The sequence below is a fragment of the Sprattus sprattus genome (assembly GCF_963457725.1).
Source record: "Sprattus sprattus genome assembly, chromosome: 2".
NCBI classification, from domain to species: Eukaryota; Metazoa; Chordata; class Actinopteri; order Clupeiformes; family Clupeidae; genus Sprattus; species Sprattus sprattus.
The window spans coordinates 20,782,822-20,806,658 of NC_137921.1; the positions used below are offsets into that span (position 1 = coordinate 20,782,822).

General features: G+C 41.9%; 1 protein-coding gene across 1 annotated transcript in view; it reads left to right on the plus strand.

Moving 5' to 3' along the window:
* The window catches only part of slc35f1 (solute carrier family 35 member F1), an 81,400-nt gene extending 59,785 nt beyond the window's left edge, over window positions 1–21,615 (plus strand). The window contains exons 6-8 of the mRNA XM_080832737.1: window positions 2,263–2,315; window positions 5,141–5,295; window positions 20,049–21,615. Coding sequence (XP_080688863.1) covers window positions 2,263–2,315; window positions 5,141–5,295; window positions 20,049–20,276 — 436 coding nt within the window. The 3' untranslated portion in view covers window positions 20,277–21,615. The remainder of the gene's footprint in view (window positions 1–2,262; window positions 2,316–5,140; window positions 5,296–20,048) is intronic.
* Window positions 21,616–23,837: the final 2,222 nt, after the last annotated feature.

Sequence of the window (23,837 nt, forward strand, 5' to 3'; positions counted from 1 at the left end):
CTGTCTCCCTATGTCTGTCTCCCTATGTCTTTCTCCCTATGTCTGTAACACTGATGGCAGTGTGTCTCCCTCTGTCTGTCTCCCTCTGTCTGTCTCCCTATGTCTGTCTCCCTCTGTCTGTCTCCCTATGTCTGTAACACTGATGGCAGTGTGTCTCCCTCTGTCTGTCTCCCTATGTCTGTCTCCCTATGTCTGTCTCCCTCTGTCTGTAAAACTGATGGCAGTGTGTCTCCCTCTGTCTTTCTCCCTATGTCTGTAACACTGATGGCAGTGTGTCTCCCTCTGTCTGTCTCCCTCTGTCTGTCTCCCTCTGTCTGTCTCCCTATGTCTGTCTCCCTATGTCTTTCTCCCTATGTCTGTAACACTGATGGCAGTGTGTCTCCCTCTGTCTGTCTCCCTCTGTCTGTCTCCCTATGTCTGTCTCCCTCTGTCTGTCTCCCTATGTCTGTAACACTGATGGCAGTGTGTCTCCCTCTGTCTGTCTCCCTATGTCTGTCTCCCTATGTCTGTCTCCCTCTGTCTGTAAAACTGATGGCAGTGTGTCTCCCTCTGTCTGTCTCCCTCTGTCTGTAAAACTGATGGCAGTGTGTCCCCCTCTGTCTGTAACACTGATGGCAGTGTGTCTCCCTCTGTTTGTAACACTGATGGAGTATGACATGTAACCCCAACAAACCTTTAACTTTTAAACATGTTAGCATGTGGCATAGTGCGGATTTCTTACTGCCAAGCCAAACATGCTGTGAAAAATCTTGAACACAAATAACAGCCCCAATACATAAATGAATAAATACATTTAGCACATGTTTTGGACAACTCCATTGAGTTAACAGTGTGGAGCAGTGAAGTACACAAGTAACAGGCAGCTCCAGCATATGGACAGTATAACATCCTCCACACCCATAACGGCTCATCGCAACATGTTAGCAATGAACAATACGCACCAGTGACAGCCAACTACTGGCTGGAGAAACCCGGAACACTTCCTTTGGAAAAAAGTCCAATGCCAAACTCCCAAAGCCAACTGGACCACTTAGCTGTCGCTTCAGATCTCTGTGGCTATATTTCCACCGCACAGAATCGTTTGGCAGGCTGGTCTGTGCCAGCCGCGGATCCCTCAAAAGAGACCCTGGCCTTGAATGCCGTCGGCTAACCAGCTGGGTCCTGGGGTGCGTGCCATCCGCACGGCCATCAGCAGGTCCCGCTGGGAAAAGAGCCGCACTCCATCAGAATGATCCGCACTCACACAAGGGACACGTCCATGTTAATGATGCACTCATTTGGCTTGAGTCTGGGTGCTCAACAGTGCTCATCTCCAACAAATGCTACCAATGATTTCTGTGTGTTTTGGTGCCAAAGGGCTCCTATGTGATCCATGCATTTTTAATTGTTGTCAGATCAGAGCAGTATAGAATGCATTTGGATCAGCTTTCACTTGGGCTGACACACTTGTGTGGCCTCTGTTCTTGAGTTTTTAGTAAGCACGAACAAACACACATGAGCACAGTAATACACACCCATTAACACACACATTAACACGCACAATCACATATACATGCACCTGTGAACACTTAGGCAAGCACAAACACAATGATACACACACACCTGAGAGGAAGACTCTCACCAAACACACACACCCACACACAAACACACTCACTCATACCACACTGATACTGTACACCTGCAAACACACACACACACACACTACACATGCCAAATTTGTCTTTAGACCGTGAAAAAAGTTCCAAGCATGTGGAGCCCGCCTCGCGCCACTGCTTCTTTCTGACGTAGCATACAGACATGGCAGTAACCTAGGTAACATGTCATGGTGATGGCAACGTGATGGTGCATCTCCTCCATCCCTCCCTCCCTCCCTCCCTCTTGTGTGAAACACACAGAGATGCTGTGGCGGCTGTGTAGCTGTTGTTCCTGGGGATCCGAGACCTCCCCAAGAAACTGATGATCCTGTCACTAGAATTCACTGGGAAACGTTCCGCAGTGTAGGTCGAGCGCTTCCGCCCAGACAGTGTCGATTTGTCTTTGCGTGCCTCTGACCGACGATCGCTGTGGACTGCTGAAAACGAATATGGTTTCGATTTTGTTCTTCTTCGGTTTTTCTTCGTGCGATCGCCCCACTGTGTCTGGCTCATAGTGGTCATTAATCCCCTCTATTTCCCTCCCTCGCTCTTTTTACTCCTCTTTGCCCCTGCATATCTGACTGTGTTCTGACTCTCACTCTTTCTCTCCCTCTCTCTCTCTCTGTAGGGCTGTCATGGAGCACAAGCAGCTTCTGAGGGTGCAGTGGAACTGGCAGATAGGTGAGTGAAATCAGTTTCACACTCCTTTTTCATCCCTTCTCCATGCTTCCCTCCTCTCCCCAGTGGACACACACGACTGACGTAAGCGTGAGCAGGCACGTTGCATAAACCACAGGTGGGGGGACTAGGCTTCACAGGGCTAAATTTTTTGGAACATTTTGTCCCAATTGCAATGTTTGAGCGATAGCAAATAATAAATAAATTGCATCAAATAGGTTCAATTTTTCTCAGAAACGTGGCTCAGCAGTGTTACTCTCTCCATTGGAAGAAGCCTTCCTTACTCACTGATATTTTACAATGAGTAGTGATTTGTTATGTTTTTGGCCATGCATCATGTCACTTGATGGATTTTTCTCTCAGCTTTTAACTTCAAAAACAGTTCAGTGAAAGCAATTGAGTTTTATATCCTTGTAGTCTATGAGTGGAATCAATGCCCATTTTTAAATATTAATGACTACATATTTAAAAATTGATACTTGCTGTCTGATATGACAGGGTATTCAATACAATATGATGGAAAATATCAATATGCTATGCACACACACACACACCTGAAATCAGCTGTTTGTGGTGGACAATGAAGCAATGAAAAATATCTTGTACACAACACCTTTTCCCTTCCTTCCTTCCTTACTTTACATCGTAGCCCCTTTTTTTGAATAAAACTTGAAATACACGAGGGGGGAATGCAACGTGAAGGAGGAATCAAGGACAGACATACATGAGAAATGTGAGAGAGACTTAAAGACACAAGTCTTGCATTAAACGCAATGGTGGGGAAAGTCTACTTAGAGTGGCGCAGCATTGAAAACGTATTTACCTTTTAAGAAATCCACTTAACATTTCCAGACCACAGTAAACCACTGATTTACTGTGGAAAACCTTGGTTACCAAATCAGCAGATACGGGGGTTACACTGTATCCCTAAAAAAAGCTAAGACAGTTTCGACCAAACATTGCTTCCGTGGCTCCCCGGTGGGAAGTGTGGACAGGGCCTGGGGCAGTGGCAGCATGTGGCGTGGTCCCCAGGGGCCCGCCCGTGATTCCAGTGGCCTTAGGGCCTTTTGTCATTACCAGACTTAGCCACTGCCAGGATCACAGCTCAGCTTGTGCCAGGAGCATGTCTCTCCCTCAGCCAAGTGTGAGCTGGCCTAGAAAAGTAATGAGGATTTGCTCATGTAAAATGTATTGTAGGAGAGGGCTCAAGGACCCTTTGTGTGTGTGTGTGTGTGTGTGTGTGTGTGTGTGTGTGTGTGCGTGTGTGTGTGCGTGTGTGCGTGTGTGCGTGCGTGCGTGCGTGCGTGCGTTTGTGCATGCGTGCACGTGAGTGTGTGTGCGCTCGTGTGTGTGTGCGTGTGTATGACAGAAAAAAACTGTGTGTGTTTCTGCACATGTGTGTTTGGTTGGTACTCGTGAAAGAGAAACATCATGTGTGTCTGTGCGTGTGTGCCTGAACGTGTGTGTGAGTTATTTTTCAGCACTTATTTTTTGGCCTGCCAGCTACGACACTCCCTGCGCAATCCTTGACCTTCATGGGATGTTTTCTTGAAGCCATACTGCACCTGGAAGAGACGGCCGTACAATGGCCATTGTGTAACGCAGACTCTGGATACACAGGCATTTTTCAGTTCCGGTTGTCATAACAACCAGCCAAACACAGAGTCTGCGATATCCTTGACATACAGTATATTCAAATGATATACAGCACTTTAGGTCATGACGCAGTTTTGTGTTTAGAAGTTACACATGCTTCAAAGCCAACTATGTGTCATGAAAAAATATATATTGTATACTTGGCATAGTATTTTGTATATGGCTTTTTCCATTATATTGCACAGAGAAAGAAATAATTTGCTTTATATCCCTGAGTATGTTACAGATACAGGAACTTCTTTCAGTTTGACAATTGACAATTTAACAGAAACGAGTAATAACAGTAAGAAAATGTAATTATTAAAGAGACATAAATACATACATAGTCATTGAGCATACATCAGTATACATGTGGAAGGCAAACTGAAACAAGGAAGTGGCCCTTGGACCTGTTGAGGGGATATGAGGGTCACACGAGAGCAAGCTTGCAATGCAATAGTATACGTATTATCAATTTGTATCGTTTAACGTTTGATTCCTAGATTCATGTGAGAGAAGCCATATGTGAAAATACCCAGAATAGCAGCAATGATGATGATCAACCTGAAGTGGTCATTAATGGCAGCTGAATGGTTTAGCTTTTGACGGCCCTCTCCTCTCTTAGTGGCTGCTGTGATCCTGAATACATTAGATGGAAAGAAAATAAACCCAAACCCAAAATATCCCTTTCAGAAGTTTGCATCAGAACTAGTGGGACTCTAGTCAGTCCTGTGCAGACACCTGAGATTGTCATGAATTCGATTTTCGTCATTACTTTCAGACTACTACTGCCCATATTGTAAGGATCAATTCATACATTCATATGTGTACATTAACAGATGCTATATGTGCTACAGTCCTTTTAAGATTAAGTCAGAAGTTGTGCCTAAGTTGGTGGGGATGCATAGACAATGCAGGAAAAGTTTTCTCCCTCACAGCAGGTAGCGTGATAGGTTATCCCAGATGTATGAAGCCCTTTGTTTGGTTGCTGTTACTGTAAAATAATTATTTTGTTGTGAGATCAGAGAGAAGTCCTCCGTTAAACCACCCTTTGCCTCTCTGGTCAGACTATTTGCAATCTGAGTGTTTGTTTTGTAGATTTGGTCATTTTCAGTGTGCATTCCGCCTCATTTAACTTTCTCTTTCTCCATCTCTCTTTCTTCATCTCTCCATCTCTCGCTCTTCGAACACAGGTCTGCTGTACATTGGCTTCAGTGCCTGCATGTTCGGCCTGTATAGCTTCATGCCGATAGTCATCAAGCGGACCAGCGCCACTGCGGTCAACCTCTCCCTGCTCACCGCTGACCTCTACAGCCTCTTCTGTGGCCTGTTCCTCTTCCAGTACAAGGTTGGTTCGGGTCATGTGTTTCTCTTACCCGCTGGTCTGTGTGGTAATCCAGTGTCTCTGTTAGGCCCTCAGTGACTCTTTGTGTGTAGCTGCAGACTGTACATCTCTATGTTGTGGTGGGTGCCAGTCTTTGGGTGTCTCTGTGCTATACTCCATTCTATCCTATGCTTTAGTAGTGGCAGTTATGGTGGGAGTGGTGTTAGAAGTAATGTAATTGGCCATGTAATAAGCCATTTGGAAATTGGTTCAACAAGTAGCTATATGGATAGCTGAACATTTGAATTAAGTAAAGAATGAAAACATATCAGAACATATAAGCCTTAAATGTGAAAATATTAGAAACTAAAGAAATTCCCCCATTGAAATGACACCGTGAGCTGCTGAATTAAAGCGCTGTTTTCGGTGTTCTGTGCTTGGCGTGCTGCTGTGGTCATGCCTGTCTTCACCCCTCAGAGCTGTGAGCTACTGGATCACGCTGTTTGACAGTCTCCACACAAGCTCCATGTTGAGCTCCATGTCCTTACACATTTACATTTGGGCATGCAGCAGATGCTCCTCTCCAGAGAGACTCGCGGCGCAGATGAACTCCTCATCAGCGTGTGTGTGTGTGTGTGTGTGTGTGTGTGTGTGTGTGTGTGTGTGTGTGTGTGTGTGTGTGTGAGCTCCCTGGGGACTGAACCCATGACCTTGGTGTCGCTAGGACACCCGAGCAACAAGAGCACAGGATGTTTCATTTGTTTTGTTCATTTGCAGTTGCCACTCTGTCTATAGTCGTATACATATGACGTCTATAATCTCTGTACTGTACTGTGTAGGGTAGTCTAGATCCATCTGTGCTGGATGCCTTAATTGTGCTATGCTGGGTTGTTGAATGTATATATTTCCTTCATGTACTGATGAGATTCTAGATTTGTGTCCATGTAAGACCGTGTGTTGCAGTTGTTTTTTATAATTGCTTGATATTTATTGGCTGTTGTTTAATTGTATCTGCTTTATCTTTGTCTTCCTTTGTTTGTTTTATACGTAGTTTGTTCCTTCTTTTCCTCCTTCATTTGATATCTTACATTTCTGGTGCAACTTCTAGGGATGCACTCTGTCTGTGGTAATGGGGCTCACATCGATCTGTCTTTCGGCGCTGCTGCAGCGAAAGCTACCCTGAGTACCCTCTGGATGAGTGCTACTCTTTCAGTGGGCACATGGGAAATGAAAAGGAGGGACTGGCACTCTCCCTCCCTCCCTCTCTCCGTCTCTCTCTCTGTCTCTCTCTCTCTATCTATCTAACTGTCCTTCCCTCTGTGTCTCTGAGTGGGCCAGCAATAGAGAGAGAGAGAGAGAGAGAGGGAGAGAGAGCGAGAGAGAGAGAGTGAGTGCATGAGTGTGAGAGAGAAAGAGTAAATAGATAGATAGATAGAGAGAGAGAGCGATAGAGAGGAAAAAAGAAAGAAAGCACAAAACAAAAATGTGACCATGTTGGCAGTGTGCCACTGGCATCACCCCTGGGCACAGAGGGCACAGATTTATCATGGGATTTATGGAGCTCCTCTCCATAGGTGGTGGAGGGGGCATGTGCTGATATGGAGGAGGGGGAGGTGAGGAGGCCAGCGGACCCACAATGGGAGCGTTCATCCCCGTTCATCACTGGCATTCAGGCAACCTCCTAACACAGCCATTAGTCATGCCACACGACAAACACAGCATTTTTGTGCTGTGCCATTCCAGTAACACAGATTACAAGCCGGCCAAAAAAGGGAGAGACAGTTGGGGAGAGAGATGCATTTAGAAAAACTAGAGAGAAATAGAGAAAGGAAAGAGAGAAATATAGGAAGATGTATGAAGGGAGAGATGGAGAGAGACCCATAATGAAATAGATGAAAAAAGGAAGAGAGGATAGAGAGAGAGAGAGAGAGAGAGAGAGAGAGAGAGAGGATAGTGAATGTGAAATTAAAAGGATTGCCTAGTGCATGTCAATGTGTTCCAGCCACACACACCCTCCTTGGTCCAATTCTCTGGAGTTCTTGAGGGTGGTGGTGGTGTTTTGCAGGAAGCCGGGGCAGACAGATTTATCTCATCCATCCCAGCCCATAAATTATCCTGCGACAAGCTCTTTTGTGCCCCCGTCAAATGAAAACAATAAGTGATTTCCACACCCGTAAGTGAATTACGGCTTATCTTAAACGCATTGATGGTGACTTTCAGCTTGAATCATGACCACCACTCTCAGTGCCAAGCAAAGTTCCTATGAGTTGAAAGCTTTGAAAGCCTAAAGTAGTTAAACTCAACAACTGAAACAAGACTGCAAGACTGCAATGTACAGAGGAAAAGCCCCCAGACATTACGTTTCAAGCCCTACAGGCAGGTGAGAAGGCTTCATAGTCGAGCCCTTAGATAAGATAGACAGAGATTTTTTACAGTATTGTTTTGGTTATTTTTGTGGTGTTATGAATCACAAGAGGAGAACTTGAGCTTGTGGCTCAGCCAATGTGCTGTCAGGTAAGCTAGTTTTACGGTGTCCTGAAATTTCCTCTAGCTTATGAGTGTAGCTCAGGGAGTGGCTGTAAGCTCAGAGCTGCATTGTGAGCGGGACATCATAGCGCCCACACTAGAACTTGACACTTGGATAGCCTTGGGGCCTGGGAGGAAGTCACTTGTACTGTTTAGTCTCTGTGGTTAATCGGCAACAGAGTTCATAGTTGTAGTGTAGTTTTGTGGTCGAAAGGAATGCCCAGATTTGGGGTGCCTAGTAGTTCTAGAGAGTCTAGATAGTTGAGATGAATGCATCAGCATAGCATTAGCAACAGCTGCAGTGCTTGTTGTACCACTTGTTAAAGGCAGTATCTGTGTAATTGGAAAGTGATAATCAGGTATATGTATTTAGACCTCCATCCACCTTATGTGCTGAAAGTTATACATTGTGAATTATTCCTATTATTGCTTCCAAGAGAGACACCTCTGCTCACACACACACACACACACACACACACACACACACACACACACACAATGCCTTGGAGGAGGTGTGGTGAAAGAGCGGCCAGCGGAGTGACTTCTCTGGGTTATTGGAATTCAGAGAGGATCGTTTTCCCCCACTCCCATGAGCTGATATTCTAAGACCATCTATAATAACCAATTCAATTTTCTCTGCACTTAACGGCAAAGGCTATTGTTAGCTCCCAAGAAGCGAGGCCCTAAGAGAGCAGGCAAATGAACACAAAAAAGACTATGCTGACCTTGAATGTACTTTTTCGTTGCCATTACTAAAGAATAGGACTTACAAAATCTTGAGGAGATTCCAGAGAAAAGCTGTTCGGTGTAGAGATAGCTGTACTAGCTCCTCGTCTGCTAACAGTACCTCATGCAAGGTAAATGAACCGGTGGAGGTTAAAAAATCACAAAATGAGAGCATTAATATTTATTGTTAGATAATGAAGGGGACTGTTTAAAGCAAAACACTTCTGATAAGGGAGAGCATATTGAGCAGCAGCTTAAAAAACAGATCTGTCTGGCCGTTTTTGTTTGATCTGCGTCGTCGTTTGAACAAACCTCGCATCTTGTTTCTAGCCTCATACATTAATTGTTTTTGACCTCCTGAGAGAGACAGGAAAGACTTTGTCTTTGTTGGCATCAATAAGCTCATTCATTTTCATAGAGAGTCCATCGACAGGGACCGGTCAGGGGTCTCCAATTAGCCCCATGGATCGATCATGTTTTATGAATAAATGAGCTGCATATTAACGGCTCTGGCTGCGATAGGCTCTCAGGTGGCATTGATATTCTCAGGCCTTGGGTCTCGGGCCACCTGCATGAGGAAAAGGAGTTTAAAATCAAAGATGAGAGAGAATTTAGGGTGACTTATATGACATTGACTTGCCATGCATGTTTAGTGTTTGGTATTTGGTATTGATGAGTTTTTGTGATTGAGGACTATGAGAGTTTATCAAGGCCTTAGCTCTTGCGTCTGGCGTTCTTAGTTTATCTCCGTCCATACGGTATAGTCGAGAACACCCCATCTCATAAGATGCATTAGTGCAATCACCTCGGTATGGTATGTAAAAATTTAATTAATCATTTTTCCTATGCCTTTGAAAGACGTTTGCCATTATCTGAATAGCGGAGCAACATTCTAATGAAGCCACCATGCATGTGGCCGTTGATCACATTGTTGTGTGTAGTAGTGTTTCAGCAGCGCGCACAAAGCTTTTTATTATGCGCCTGGATCCTCAGCACCATAGCAGTGCTGTCTGCTTTCAGCCACAGTCTCTTGGGTTTAATTGCACCGATCGAAGCATTCTCTGTTGTTCAGGGAGTTATGGGTATAGGGCTAATATTCTTCTCCGTGTCAGGATTCCTTTTATTTCCACAGCACATGTTCCGCTAACTACCTGTAAGGATCATCGAACCACTCCTCATTTGTTGGTTTTATTGTGCCTCCCACTGCAGAAGGAGAAAAAAAGATAATCATATCTGCCTCATATGGACTACATGTTTCATTAGTGTGTCTACGGCCCATTCTGTTTTCTTCAGGCTTTGTTTGTTATCTTGTCTTTTATTTTATTCTGATTATTTCTTTGTCATTTCCGTATTTTAGTCTCATCCATTTCTTTTCTCATTCTTTTCCTTTCCTTCTTCCTTTCTGTCTTTCTTTCTTTCTTTCTTTCTTTCTGTTACCTGTACTCCTGAGGTGAATGTAGGATGTCTCTGAGTCATTCTCTATCACACATCCGTTTGCTAATAAGCAGCCTCTCTCAGCAGCCTCACACCAGCACACAGCAGACACTAAACTTAATCCAACTTTATTGCTTTCATAAGGCTTTGAGGAGAGCACAGTCAGCCAAAGCGCGTGGTACAGACAGGAGATGGCTCAAAAACAACATCCTGCACACATACAGTAGATAGTGATGGGAGAGGGAAGGCTTGACGGATGGATTATGGGATGTATAAACTTTGGAATGAATTGATAAAGGATGGATGGATTGATTAAATGAATCATGTATGGACTGATGGCCTTGCTGAGAGATAAATAGATAGATGCATGGATGTCTGGTACATTAGTTGGTTAGTTGGTGATTAGTTGGTTGGTTGTGGAGTCGTGTCAGTTTGATTCAAAGTAGGCCAAAAATGTATTTTGGGAAGTGGAACAGTTTTTCACATGTCTGCTGTAAATTGTATTGTTTTCTTCCTCTATATTGTATTCTTTGAATACAAGATGTCCAAACATCTTCATATAAAAAGAATGGGAGATTCACTTTAAAAAAGGTCCAGTGAAGTTGTCACATCAAACAGAATACAACAACACAAGCTTCAAGTTTCCCTTCCTGGAGGCTGTTTGGAGAACACCTTTCATGAGACAGGCATGATGATAGGAAAGTGAGATTTCATGAACATTTCACTGCCTATGTTTCCTGAAGAATACCCAGTATGAAGATTTCGGTAACACTTTCTATGAAGCCCAGCGTTATAAGGCCTTATAAGGACATTATAAGGGCCTTAATAATGACTTATAAAGTAGCTATAAGTCATTGTAGCAATCGCTATAATTACGTATAATGTCTTCATGATGACTCATAATCACCTTTATGATACATTATATCAGTTAATTATGAATGGTTATAATTAAAGACGCAATAATGCATTATAAATGTGTGATTGTCGGGTAACACTTGCTATGAAGCCTGCTTTTATAAGGTCCTATAAGGACATTAATGATGACGTTTAAAAGTAGCTATAAGTCGTTGTAGCACTCTTTACAACTATGTTTAGCATCTCCACAATGACTCATATCCACTGCTCTGAAACGTTATGGCGTTAATTATAAATGGTTATAATTTAAGATAAAATGATGCATTATAAATATGTGATCATAGGTTTGTGTGGGTAATCATGAATCCTATGAAGCCTGCATATATGAAGCACTATAAGAACATTCATAATACCTTTAAAAACTAGTTAAGTCATTGTGGCACTCATTATAACTATGTATATAGGTCTTCACGGCACATCATAACCACCTTTGTGATATATTATGCATATTCATTAATGGTTATTAGTATGGTGACTAGGCTGCTATACAGACATAGAATATTATAAACTTTTAGAAGATCCTACAAGTGGACTTTGTCAGCTTTAAGTAAAGTGACAAAAGGGTGGTGTTGTTATGAACAGATATAAGATTTTATATCATCTAGTACAACAAAACAGTGACGGCCACCAACCCTCATTTGTCCACGATGGCGAAGTTTGTCAACTGCCCGAATGCAGACCTTAGCCAAATGAGGGCACATCATTATTGCCATGTTTTACCCATACCCACAGAAACCTATGATCACATATTTATAATGCATCATTTTATCTTAGATTATAACCATTTATAATGAACTGACATAACGTTTCAGAGCAGTGGATATGAGTCATTGTGGAGATGCTAAACATAGTTATAAAGAGTGCTACAATGACTTATAGCTACTTTTAAACGTCATCATTAATGTCCTTATAGGACCTTATAAAGGCAGGCTTCATAGCAAGTGTTACCTGACAATCACACATTTATCATGCATTATTCCGTCTTTAATTATAACCATTCATAATGAACTGATATAATGTATCATAAAGGTGATTATGAGTCATCATGAAGACATTATACGTAGTTATAGCGATTGCTACAATGACTTATAGCTACTTTATAAGTCATTATTAAGGCCCTTATAATGTCCTTATAGGGCCTTATAAAGCTGGGCTTCATAGAAAGTGTTACCAAGATTTCCTCTAGAGCTGGAAGGATCTCTTCCACACTCCCAGGATTATGCACTGAAGTAACTCACTGCACAATCGGCAGAGCTCTGCTGGTGGATGGGGCTTCAGTTCTCCCCCATGGCTCTTTACTGTGAAGCCCCACATGGCGGCTATCCCCTGGGTTTTATGGACTCGCAGAGCAGGGTGCCTCTTGTGCCCCTTGGCCTCAGAAAGACTCCATTCCATCATCGTGTGCGGGGAGACTGAGACTGCTGCAGCTGATAGATGTAAATTAGTATGCCGGCACAGTGTGGCTTAAGCAGAATATATTCCCCTCTGGTGCTGGTTATTGCTTTTCATCTGTAATCTTTCCCGTCCGCATTGCCAAAGAAAGAGAGAGGGGGGGGGGGGGTGGTAGAGACAGAGAGTGAGAGAGGGAGAGGAAGAGAGAGAAAAAGAGGGGGAGAGAAAGAGAGAGAGGGACAGAAAGACAGACAGAGAGAGAAGGAAGGATATGTGGTCTGTGGACTCGTTACGCCACATGTTAATAATGGTCTTGACAGAGCCATCTGCCTAATTCATTCCCTGCTGTCTGTATTGATACCCCTCTTTGGGATATTTCCTTTTAGCCAGGGCTAAATTAAAACCCTGCAGGCATGTGGCAACATGACATGCTAGGGCCACATAAATAGAGCCTTGCCTGTTGTGTTGTGATCAATTGCTTTTTCTTCACAAGGCAAGGGGAACTAATTGTGTGACTTCAGATTAGAGTTTCTGTGGCCATCCTAGTCTCCACCTGCCTCCTCTTCAGGTTTTACATGAACTGCATATTTCCTTTAGGGATTTTCAATTATTTACATTATTTTGATGAACAACTACTTTGGATTGCTCTGAAGCCCAAAAACCTGTTTTGACTCGACCTGTAATAGTAAAGGGAGGAGCCTGGCGTTGACACGGTGATGCTTTGTTATTCTTAGATTGGATACACCGAGGTCTGGGCGCACCTCACGCTGTCCAAACTGGTGGTCCAACATGAACATGGATTTCAAATATTAAAAACCTGACCACATCTTTTTACAGGGAGGTAGTGACGGGGATTGCGAGGTTTGAGAGTTGTTCTTTTGATTATATCCAGCTTTGTCTAAGTATTGCTTTACCATTCCCAGTGTGAAAACCAGATACAGAGTTTGACCCTATTGTCCAGAAAGTTAAGTTAAGAGCAAGAGGTGTCAAGTTCATGTTTCAGGGAGAGGATGGAAATATCAAAATTGATGATTTTCCCCCCTGGTGATTCATTTTTCATCTTTACTTATTTCAAACATCACAGACACTTACACTGCCCCCTGGAGAGAGAGAAGAGCGTATGTGCTGTGACCAAGTGTTGTTAGGACTGGCTAAGAGGTTTTACATTCATCTCCAGCTTAAAACACAAATGCCCTTTGGCAAAGGCAGAATAAGGCAGGCATCACTTTTTCACTAACTCACATGCTCACTCACTTACTTACTCTATATCCCTCTTTTTTGTGGCACTTTCTGTCTTTCACCTAGATGTTCTTTTCCTCTTTTTTCAGGCGTTTGTCACTTTATTCTTTCTCATTTGTTTTTTTAACTTCTCTTGTTTCCGCTCACAAGTCCCTCATTCCCTCTCTTGTTCCTGCCTGTGCTATCACCTCTATTCTCTGCCCTTTCATTTTCCCTCCTCCCTCCCTCCCTCCCACTCTCTCTCCCTCCCTCCCTCTCTCTCCCTCTCTTCCCCCCCCCCCCCCTCTCTTTCTCGCCTCTCTCACTAGTGGGCTCAGAATCTTGAGGTGTGGTGGAGCGTGTAGCTCTGGCTCCTTCTCCCTCTCACAAGACCAACAGAAATGATGAGGTTCTCCATTTGGCCCAGCCACTGTGGACATAGCCTTGTGCTTAAGGGCTGCTTCACTGGACAAACTCCACAGCCATTGTACAATCCACACAAGGGAGATATTTCCCCTTTGCGTTATAGGCAGAAGGACCCGAGCAAAGGGGTTTGCATTCTTAGAAGATATAGAAGCCTTCTTAGTATCTTTGTTAAGATCCATAATGGCGTGCCTTGTTCTTCTGTGCCTCTGGGTCTAGAGGAGGACCCTGAACAGATGCGGCTAGATCTGTGCCAGTCCCTTGGTCCCTTGGAATAAGACAAATGGGAGCAAGTCTATGAACAGCTGAAAATAAATATGCTTTGTCCGAATTCTCCCTTTAGGAAAAGTTCCTTTGGTCTTAAGGTATTAAGCCACACATGGTCATTGATAATGAAGCTTGGTGATATGTCTTGGCACTATTGGTAAAGTTCTTAATACATTTGAACATTTTTACAAAAAGCTATGCTTGAGTAACACTGGATAATAGGTTGAATTGTAGGATTTAATACAAAACCATTTGAAGATACCATGGTTCTATGGTTCTATTTAGTAGTCTCACAAGGTTCTCATAGTAAGTTTGACTGATTCTTTGTGCTTATTTGAAAGGGCTTTTGAGTCTCAATGGGCTACTGAAGATTTTGCAGCTGCTTGTCTTCAAGAAACCAGCTGAAAATACACATTGGCACTTTTTGTATTTTTAGGCGACAGAAAAGTGAAGCCTGCTTTTACCCAAAGGCAACCGCCTCGTAATTGACGTGGCACCCTGGAATCCTGGAGCTTTCAAGCATATTCTTGAGTCCTTGTTGTCTCCCAATAAGGGCATTATATAACGAAGATGTGCAAAATGTAATCAAAAAACCCACTCAGAAGTGACTTTAAAAGAGTTATTTGCTGTTGGAACGGTGACTAAGTCATTAAAATTGAACACCTAGTTATTGTGCTATTTCTTAATATAGTACATGTTAGCACTTGTGTTAGGAGTGGCTAATTATAGGAAACTGGGAATAGAGACAGAAGGGCTTTTTTGAATATCTTATGCCACCAATGGCAAGGCAGGTTGAACAATCTTTCGGCCTTCACCCCCAAAAACATGGTTTGAGTTTTAATGTGAGCATCCCTTACATTAAGGACAATGTACCGTTTGTGCCGGAATGTATTTGCAAAAATACATACCGTAAATCTTCAAATAAAGACCGGGATTCATGAATACAGGCCGGGGGTAAAATAAGGTACCGGTAGCCTGTTTTACTGTAGCCTACCAGCATCAGTCCATCAGAACAAAGCAGTCATCAGAATGTAATTTAATACATTTCATAAATACATGTTCTCCTCATGTTTAATGTTGTCTGATAAATTCATGGGCTGTTTGCAATCAAAAAATAAATGTTTCAGCTAACTAAGCGAATTTGGTATTATACAGTTACTTCCCAAAACAATAGAAGACATTCCTCCAAAATACCTCTTTTTAATGATCTTGTTGTGTTTCGTGATTTCTGCTAAGAAAATATTGTTCTTCTGGCTAATAGAGCTCTGAAGTTTCAGGTGTTGTGTAGCAACCCATTACTTGCTGACTTCAAGTTACAATGACTTTCCGCTACGTTAAATGACCGGACTACTTGCGGAATGATATGAATTAGAAGCACAAAACCTGTTGCCATTAACTTTATGCAGTGGCGAATCAAGAAATAACAGACCCTGCGAAGGTTGGGGTGCCCCATCCAAATCAACGTAACTTCCCTGTAAGCAAAATTACGTCCCCTCGACGTCCTGTAATGGTCTCTCTGAACGTTCTAAAAACGTAAATGTGTATGGTTCCCTTGACAACTCAAGGACGTTTTGCACGACGTTCCAAGACCGTCCCGAGGACGTTGCGGTGACAACTGGAAAACGTTTTCTATAGGTCCTGGGGATGTTATGCAGGACGTTGCAAGCACGTCCCGAGGGCATTGTGGTTACGTCTGGGGAACGTGTTTCTATAGGTCCTGGGGACGTTCTGCAGGAAGTTGCAAGAACGTCCTGAGGGCATTGTGGTGACATCTGGGAAACGTGTTTTAGACATCCTGGGGACGTTATTCAAGGACGCACCGCGGACGTAGCAGCACGACCGTTTTTGCTGAGCTAAATGATGAAAATAAAATAATAATAGATCACGGAGCCGTCATTTTGCTTACAGGGCGCACACACACACAAATTCAAGTTAATTTATATTACACATTTCATATATGATATACATAGACACACACACAGACACACACGCGCTTACAAACTTGATTGCGAGGCATGGGAATCGAACCGTTAACCTTCCTATTACTAAACCACTTCGCTACCTACTGTCCTAACACTGTCTGATTATTATTTTGTCACTTTAACAGGTTTATCACAGTGTGAGACAGCCAACAAACTTAGTCATTTTTTCCGAGGGTTTGAGGAAAAGCATATTGTAGCGATCTCAGTCACTACGCATTGAGGGTTTTCCGTAATGATTCCTTTTTTAATTAACATCCATGGCACGTCACGGACGTGCGGGCAGGGAGGCAGAATAACTAGTCAAACTAAGAATGATGAAATAAAATAAATATGAATGCTTCTCTACTGATCTGTGCTATAAATGTAATGTCTGCATGATTCCAATACAATGCATACATAGGAAGGTCTATCAAGTGTCTAGCTTTAACATTGAGCTTTCCGCAGGACTTCAAAGATGCTGCAACAGAACGTAGAGCTCACGGGTCAAAATTGTCTGATTGGAATTTCTTAAAAATCCCGTCTCGCAAACACAATCTGGATTTGACAACAATCCTGGTATTTAGGCCTATAAAGCAAACGTGCACTGCCCTTATTATGTTTTAAAGGAACAGGCTAATCTGCCGTTAGAAAATTATTTAACAACATGCATGCTGCATTTTAAATAAAGCGCAAACCCTCGGTTTCAAACGAGGAGCGAACTGAGTGACAAGGATCCAACATGGCCAAGCAGACTAGCCTTAAAAGCTTTTTTTCAGAGGCCAAACACAACTGATGAGGGTAAACCTTTTGACGAGGATGAACCTGTAATACCTGCAGTGTTGAGTCTGAACGCGTTTCATTGTATTAGGCCTATACTGTCTATGCCTGTGCGTGAGCGCGCCGAAGTTGGAGCCGAGAGACAGAGATTTGGAAAAATGATAGCTCGCACTCGCAGCATATTGAAAATTGGAGCTGTGAACTTAGTTCAAAATTTTGAATTATGGACAATGAACTGAACTAGTTCATGTAGAAAGTGAACTTTCCAAACACTGAATAGCCTACCTGAAGCCCTAGATGTTCGAACAGCTTCACCAGAGAAAAAAGCCGAAACGTCGGGCGTTTATGTCGTTATGGAGTGACAAGTTATCTTGGCTAAGGTGCAAGGTAATTGATAGTCACAGTAAAATGTTCTGTTAGCACTGCAAAAAGGCGTCGCAAAGGATTCACAGGAGGGTCGTATAATTTAAGAATCTCTGCTCTCATTGAACAGAGCAATGACCATGTTGCGGCGCTCATTTTAACGCCACAGCAGGTTGCGATTAAAGGCCACTTATTGACGCTCATCAGACATTAATGTTTTTGTTTCCCATTGTAAACTAAGGAAAATAAACATGTTGCTTTCTAAACTACCTGATTATGTTATAATTTAAGCTACGAAGGCCGTCAGTTTTCTTCAATAGGCTAATTTAGAAGCAGAAATAGATATTTTCCCGGCTTATCATTAAAATGTCGGGCAAATGAAAAACATTTTTCTCTAGCGGAACCTCTGGTTCAGAGAGGACCATCAGAGGACGTCAAGGGGACGTTTTGGAAGGACCGAATGCAAACGTCCCGCAGAGGACCACAGGTAAAGGTTACGGGACGTTTTTAAAGGACGTCCTGAGGACGTATGCTGAGAGACCAAATAAGATCGTTCCCTAAAAGTCTGTTTTAAGGCTCATGCGAACGTCCCGCAGAGGACCTGCAGGTAAAGGTTATGGGGACGTTTTTAAAGGACGTCCTGGGGACTTGTGCTAACAGACCAAATTATAAGGTTCCCTAATAGTCAGTTTTAAGGCTCATGCGAACGTCACGCAGAGGACCTGCAGGTAAAGGTTACGGGGACGTTTTAAAGGATGTCCTGGGGACATGTGCTGAGTGACTAAATTATAACGTTCGCTAATAGTCCGTTTTAAGGCTCATGCGAACGTCACGCAGAGGACCTGCAGATAAAGGTTACGGGGACGTTTTTAAAGGACGTCCTGGGGACGTGTGCTGACAGACCAAATTATAATGTTCCCTAAAAGTCCGATTTAAGACTCATGCGAACGTCACGCATGAGGACCACAGGTAAAGGTAACGGGGACGTTTTTGAAGGACGTCCTGGGGACGTGTGCTGAGAGACCAAATTATAATGTTCCCTAAAAGTCCGATTTAAGACTCATGCGAACGTCAAAGAAGGACCAAACGTAGACCAAATTATAATGTTCCCTAAACGTCCGTTTTAAGGCTCATGCGAACGTCACGCATGAGGACCACAGGTAAAGGTAACGGGGACGTTTTTGAAGGACGTCCTGGGGACGTGTGCTGAGAGACCAAATTATAATGTTCCCTAAAAGTCCGATTTAAGACTCATGCGAACGTCAAAGAAGGACCAAACGTAGACTTGCTACAAACGTCAAAAACTTTCTGGTAACGTCCTCTAGCAAACGTTGTGGCGGGGACCAATTGGGGACGATTGGGGACCTTGCCAATGTCCTGTTAACGTCCTGGGGACGTTCCCTGTATGCTGGGTTTTTGGAGCATTCTGAAGAGCCGTATTATAAGTAAGAAATAAAGGCCGCCCCTAATACAAGCCGGCCCCAAATAAAGGCCTGTACGCTGTGCAGCCTAAGTAAATAAAAGACCCTGGCCACATATGGAGGATTTACAGTATACATTCTGTAAACATGTATAAGTTAATATGTTAACATATTTGTATAATTTCAAACACTTTCTCACCCTTTCCTTAAGGTTAACGGTAACTTGGAATGTGGAATGTATGTCTTGTCAATATCACAGCCTCACCACTTGGTTTTTGTGTGGACTTGAGATTCATTTAAATTCCTCTCACCACTAAGCCTTTCGTCAAAAGATGAAAATTCATATCCTGTTTCTCCCCCATACACTTGACAGCATATGTACTGTATGTGGTCAATATGTTTGCATGGCATCAGGGCTATTATTGACAGATCTGCTTCAAACCCAGCCTGAAAATGTATGATGTATTCGTTGATTGTACGATTAAGTGCATTTCCTTTTTGGATGTTATGTGGCTCTTGTATTTATTTCTCTGTTTTTGCCAGGCATATTTCAAAGCACAGCTTAAATGCTGACCTCATTAATTTATCTCAATTGCAGATAATGGGGAAGAAATGTTATTAGTATCTAGTCTGGAGGGATTCCATTTTGGAACATCTCTCAGTACTGTACCTCTGAGAACACAACTTGACCTTAATGGGTCTCAATATAGACATTCGCCCAGATATAGAGCTCCGTATACGAACAAGCGTATTTTATGGATGTTTGACAGAAGTCCATCGTCTAACCTGTCTTCAGTGAGTATGTGTATAAGAGAACAGTGGCGGGAAAGAAAATAAGATTCTTCTCATTCTCAAAAACACCAGTACTCAGCACTGTATGGTGGGCTTATAGAGGCAGTTGATGAATGTTCATTTTCTCAATACACAAATGGCTTAAGCAGGATATAAAACATGTAAATCCAAGCCTGGTTATTGCTTACTCTTAAACCTTGTCCCAGTCTGAAATAACATTCCTTTTATTCATCATCTGTCTTTGAGGGGGGATTTCTTTCTCTATACTGTGCTTTCTAGTCTGTCACACATACCGGTATGCTTTTAAGTGGGAAGGATTTACTGTAGGTCAAACACCACTATTAAGGATTTGTTTGGAAGATATTCAAGATGCTATGGGTTTTTAAATGCCAGAGAAAATGAAATTGGATGTGCCCTTGATGGTTAAGTAACTTGTCCTGCTATACTGAAGACGTAATGCTTGAAAAAAGTTGCGTGACTGAGTCTGGGCTGTAACATTAAGCTATCTTTCTCTCTGTATCAAATCCTCCTACTAATGTTTTATCTCTCTCTCTTGCTCTAGTTTTCAGGGCTCTACCTGCTGTCGTTCTGCATCATGGCGCTGGGCCTCGTCTTCTACTTCTCCGCCTCCACCTATGTGGCCCAGGATCCACGCGTCTACAAACAGTTCCGTAACGCCGGCGGCAACAACATCATAGACACACCCACGTCCGGCCCCCTGGAACCCTCAGTGACCTATACCAGCTTAAGACAGGAGATAGAGGAGGAGCCTCGGATCCGAGTCGCCTGAATCGACAAAGACGTCACGGCTTTGGGATTCTCCCCCCTAAGTCAATCATCGAAATTCCCTCCCCATCCAGCTGACCATAGAGAAAGAGCGAGCGAGAAAGACAGAGAGAGAGAGAGAGATGAGAGAAAGTGAATGAGTAAAAGGAAGGAGTGCCGATGCTTGTGGAGTTGCGAAAGGAGAATTGACGAGAACAAGTAGCAAGACAAGCAAACGTACACTGTGATCACAAACTGTGAAAAACAAAAAAGGTAGCGGTGGTTCCTGTCATTTTCTCATGTCCTGAAGGCTTATTGTGTAAAGAAATACTCAGCACCTCTCCCTTGGCTCACCCTGACTGTTTTGAAATATGTGTTTAATGGATTCCTTGCTGACTGTTCATCCAAATGCTCAAATACAGTATGACCCCAATTTCGTCACCCTTTTTTATTTTTTGTTACATGAGCACAAAAACAAAACAAAAAAAAGTGTGTGTTAAGTGTTTTACATCTCTGAGAATAGATACCATGTGTATGTGTACGTTTTATGGTTATATGTTTTTAAGTTATGAACAACTAATATACAGACTCCTCAGTCAGTGCCTTGTCATGTAGTGCTACTCTGCATCCGCAGGTAATCTGTTTGCGTTACGTGTACGTGTAGTTACACGACTGCGCACCATGAGAGGAAAAAATGGTCAGCACGCGTCTTTCGTGATTAGGTTTGTCACTCTGGCGTTTTTCGCGAATCACTATTCGGCACGTAGTTGCTTGTCCACACGCTTCACACTTTCTAGTTTATCGTCCAGTTCTGGGGAAAAAAAAGGATTTACGAAATAGTTGGTTGGTTGGCATCACATTTGCTTGTTGGATATTTTCATGTTATGTAACACGTCATCTCGAATATGGGGAATATTAGTGGAGAGAAGTTTGATGAACATTCATCTATTAGTATTGGTGAGTGTTAACTCACAAATTAGTTTTAATGCACTTGTTAAGAATTTGATTTGGTGGATTTTCTGTTTATTTTTAACGTATTATATTTTATGCTTGGATATTTGGCATTTTAATAATTTGAAAAAAAGAGATCCAGAACATATTTTTAAATTATGTTGAACACTCATCTCTGAAAGTATTCTTACTCTTTTTCATGTGTTTTATTTGGTGTTTAAATGTTGAAATTCCAGATATGTCTGACTTAAAAATAAAATACCTTTGTCTTCAAACCGAAAACAGTTGAAACCGTTTTATACATATCGTACGTACATCATTACATGGACTAACTTACCGAAGCCCTTGCTTGGGGGTTTATCAGATGAAAAGGGTTATTCGTTTGCTGGCCAGGGATTTGTTTAAGCTCTGCTTCTCCATAAAGCGACACTGTGTTTGCAGCATTATGCATCTGAATGCAAGTAAATAATCTGGCTCAGTAGTTGCTTGAATCCAAAATCCAAGTTTCTGTCAATCCACCTGTATCTGCGTATAGGGTGGGCATCGGGTGGGCATAAGGTGGGCTGGTTCAGGTCATCACCAACTGGAAATATAAAGCAAACTGAATGGGAAAATAGTGTACTTAAAGCATATTTATTTATGGGATATGTCGAACATATACCTTAATGTTAGTCATTTAGAAGAAAATAACCCATTCATTTCTATACTGAAGCATACTTCTTTGTACAATTTGATTCGGAAATATGCAAAATGTAAATCAAATGTTTTGCAAAGTAGTGCTCAAAAGTGAATAATAAACAGACTCCCAGTGAATATGTATTGATGCAAGCCAGCTAATGAGGGAAAACCTGCTTTTAGAAAGATCCTCAGATCTCAGCACAAGCTATTTAAGAATGTAAACATCAGTGTACTAAAAAGGGAATTGAACCTTTCCCAATCAAATCTAGTTTCATTCATAGCAATTATTATATTCAAGCAATTTTGTAAAATACTGTATTTCTATACTGTAAATTAAATGTTCAATTATCAAGTATCTGAATTTGCTGTATTTTTGAATTTGTTGTTTGACTTTTTAGTTTTTTTTTTGTAGCCAACTGTTCTGTTTTTCTTGTCTCTGGTGTAAAGTTGATCGATTGCACTGCTGAAACAAGTTTGTTTAAAACATGTCAAGTCAGATATAGAGAGAGGGTGTTTAGAGGATGAGCTCAAATAAATTATATTCATCATGACTACTATTCTGATAATGAAAAGTTGAGCCAAACAAAAAAAATCAGGCGCTATGATTGCAGAATCATGGAGAACTAAATATAGAATAAGACTGTTAAAACATCTTTTTTTGAGAGGCTGGAAGAATCAGAAAGGTTACATCTGTCATTGACTTGATTTTGTAAATTCATTTGCATTTACTGTGATACACACAGAAGAAAAAACTATGTTAATGATAAATGATCGTATGGATATAGTTGGAAGAAAACGTTTGTGACCCCTGTGGTGATTTGTTTTGTATTTATCATTAAAAATCAATTAAATATCCTGATTTTAATCAGATTGAAATACCAAAACAAGCTGCTTAATCTTTTCATTGACAAACAGGCATACTACCTTGTGAATCCTGGATTTAGTGAATTGAACCTTGTGTGATATAATTGGCTGCCTTTAAAAAATAAAAAACAATGTACAGTATTATTAATTTTTTGAATGCACATTTTCCAGGTAGAGTTATGGGGCATCAGTGCTGCTGAACTCCTAAAGTATGTAGTAGGTAGTATCCTAGTCTGGGGTGTCTTTCCTGCTTCTGGACAGGTTGTCACCAGTGAAGGAGCAGTACACTTTACGACGAATATTATAGTAACTCAACGCACACAGGAATAACTCAAAAACCAGTTGAAACAGAAAAAATTGGAAGTTTGAATTGCAGTCTATGTCCCTCTTTACCTTAATGCATTTGATGTTAGAGTTATGAATGAACTGATTTGGTTGTCCATGAGTGGTCTAAACCTCCTCCTAACAACAGATCTGATGCACACCTGCAGATCTGAAGAACAGCGCAAAGACACTTTAATTGAGGCTGTAGGTCTGTGCTAGTTAGTAGATCCAAGCAGTAGCGTAATGTAGTTTTGATTGGGCAAAAAAAAAATTCCATACCAAAGAGAAACCTGTATTCACCAATTACAAGTTTATACAATGTGCTCATATCGCCATTTCAGTGATATTTTGAATGGTTACTTTAAAAAATGTGTTAATCTTTCCCTCCAGGATTTTGGGATCTTGCCTTTTCAAATAATCCAGCAAATTCAAGGACTTGCAATTTTTGAGTTGCATTTTTTTCTTGTTAACACAAAATGTCTGCAAAAAAAAAAAAAATGCAAATTCATGAATTTCTCCATTTATTACAATTGGTTTTATTTAACTCAAAATCACTGCAATTTTTTAAGGAAATTCAGTCACTTTTCAATCACAAGAGTCTGGAGGGACTGCAGTCAGTGCGTGAGAGGGTCCACCTACAATATTAATGCAGCAAAAATATCACTTTCCTACATGGGACCTGCCTCAAAAGTAAAGTCAGTGAACCCAAGGCTCCACATACTTTTCTCAGCATTAACAGGGAATGTTTGAACATTAAACAATTAACCTT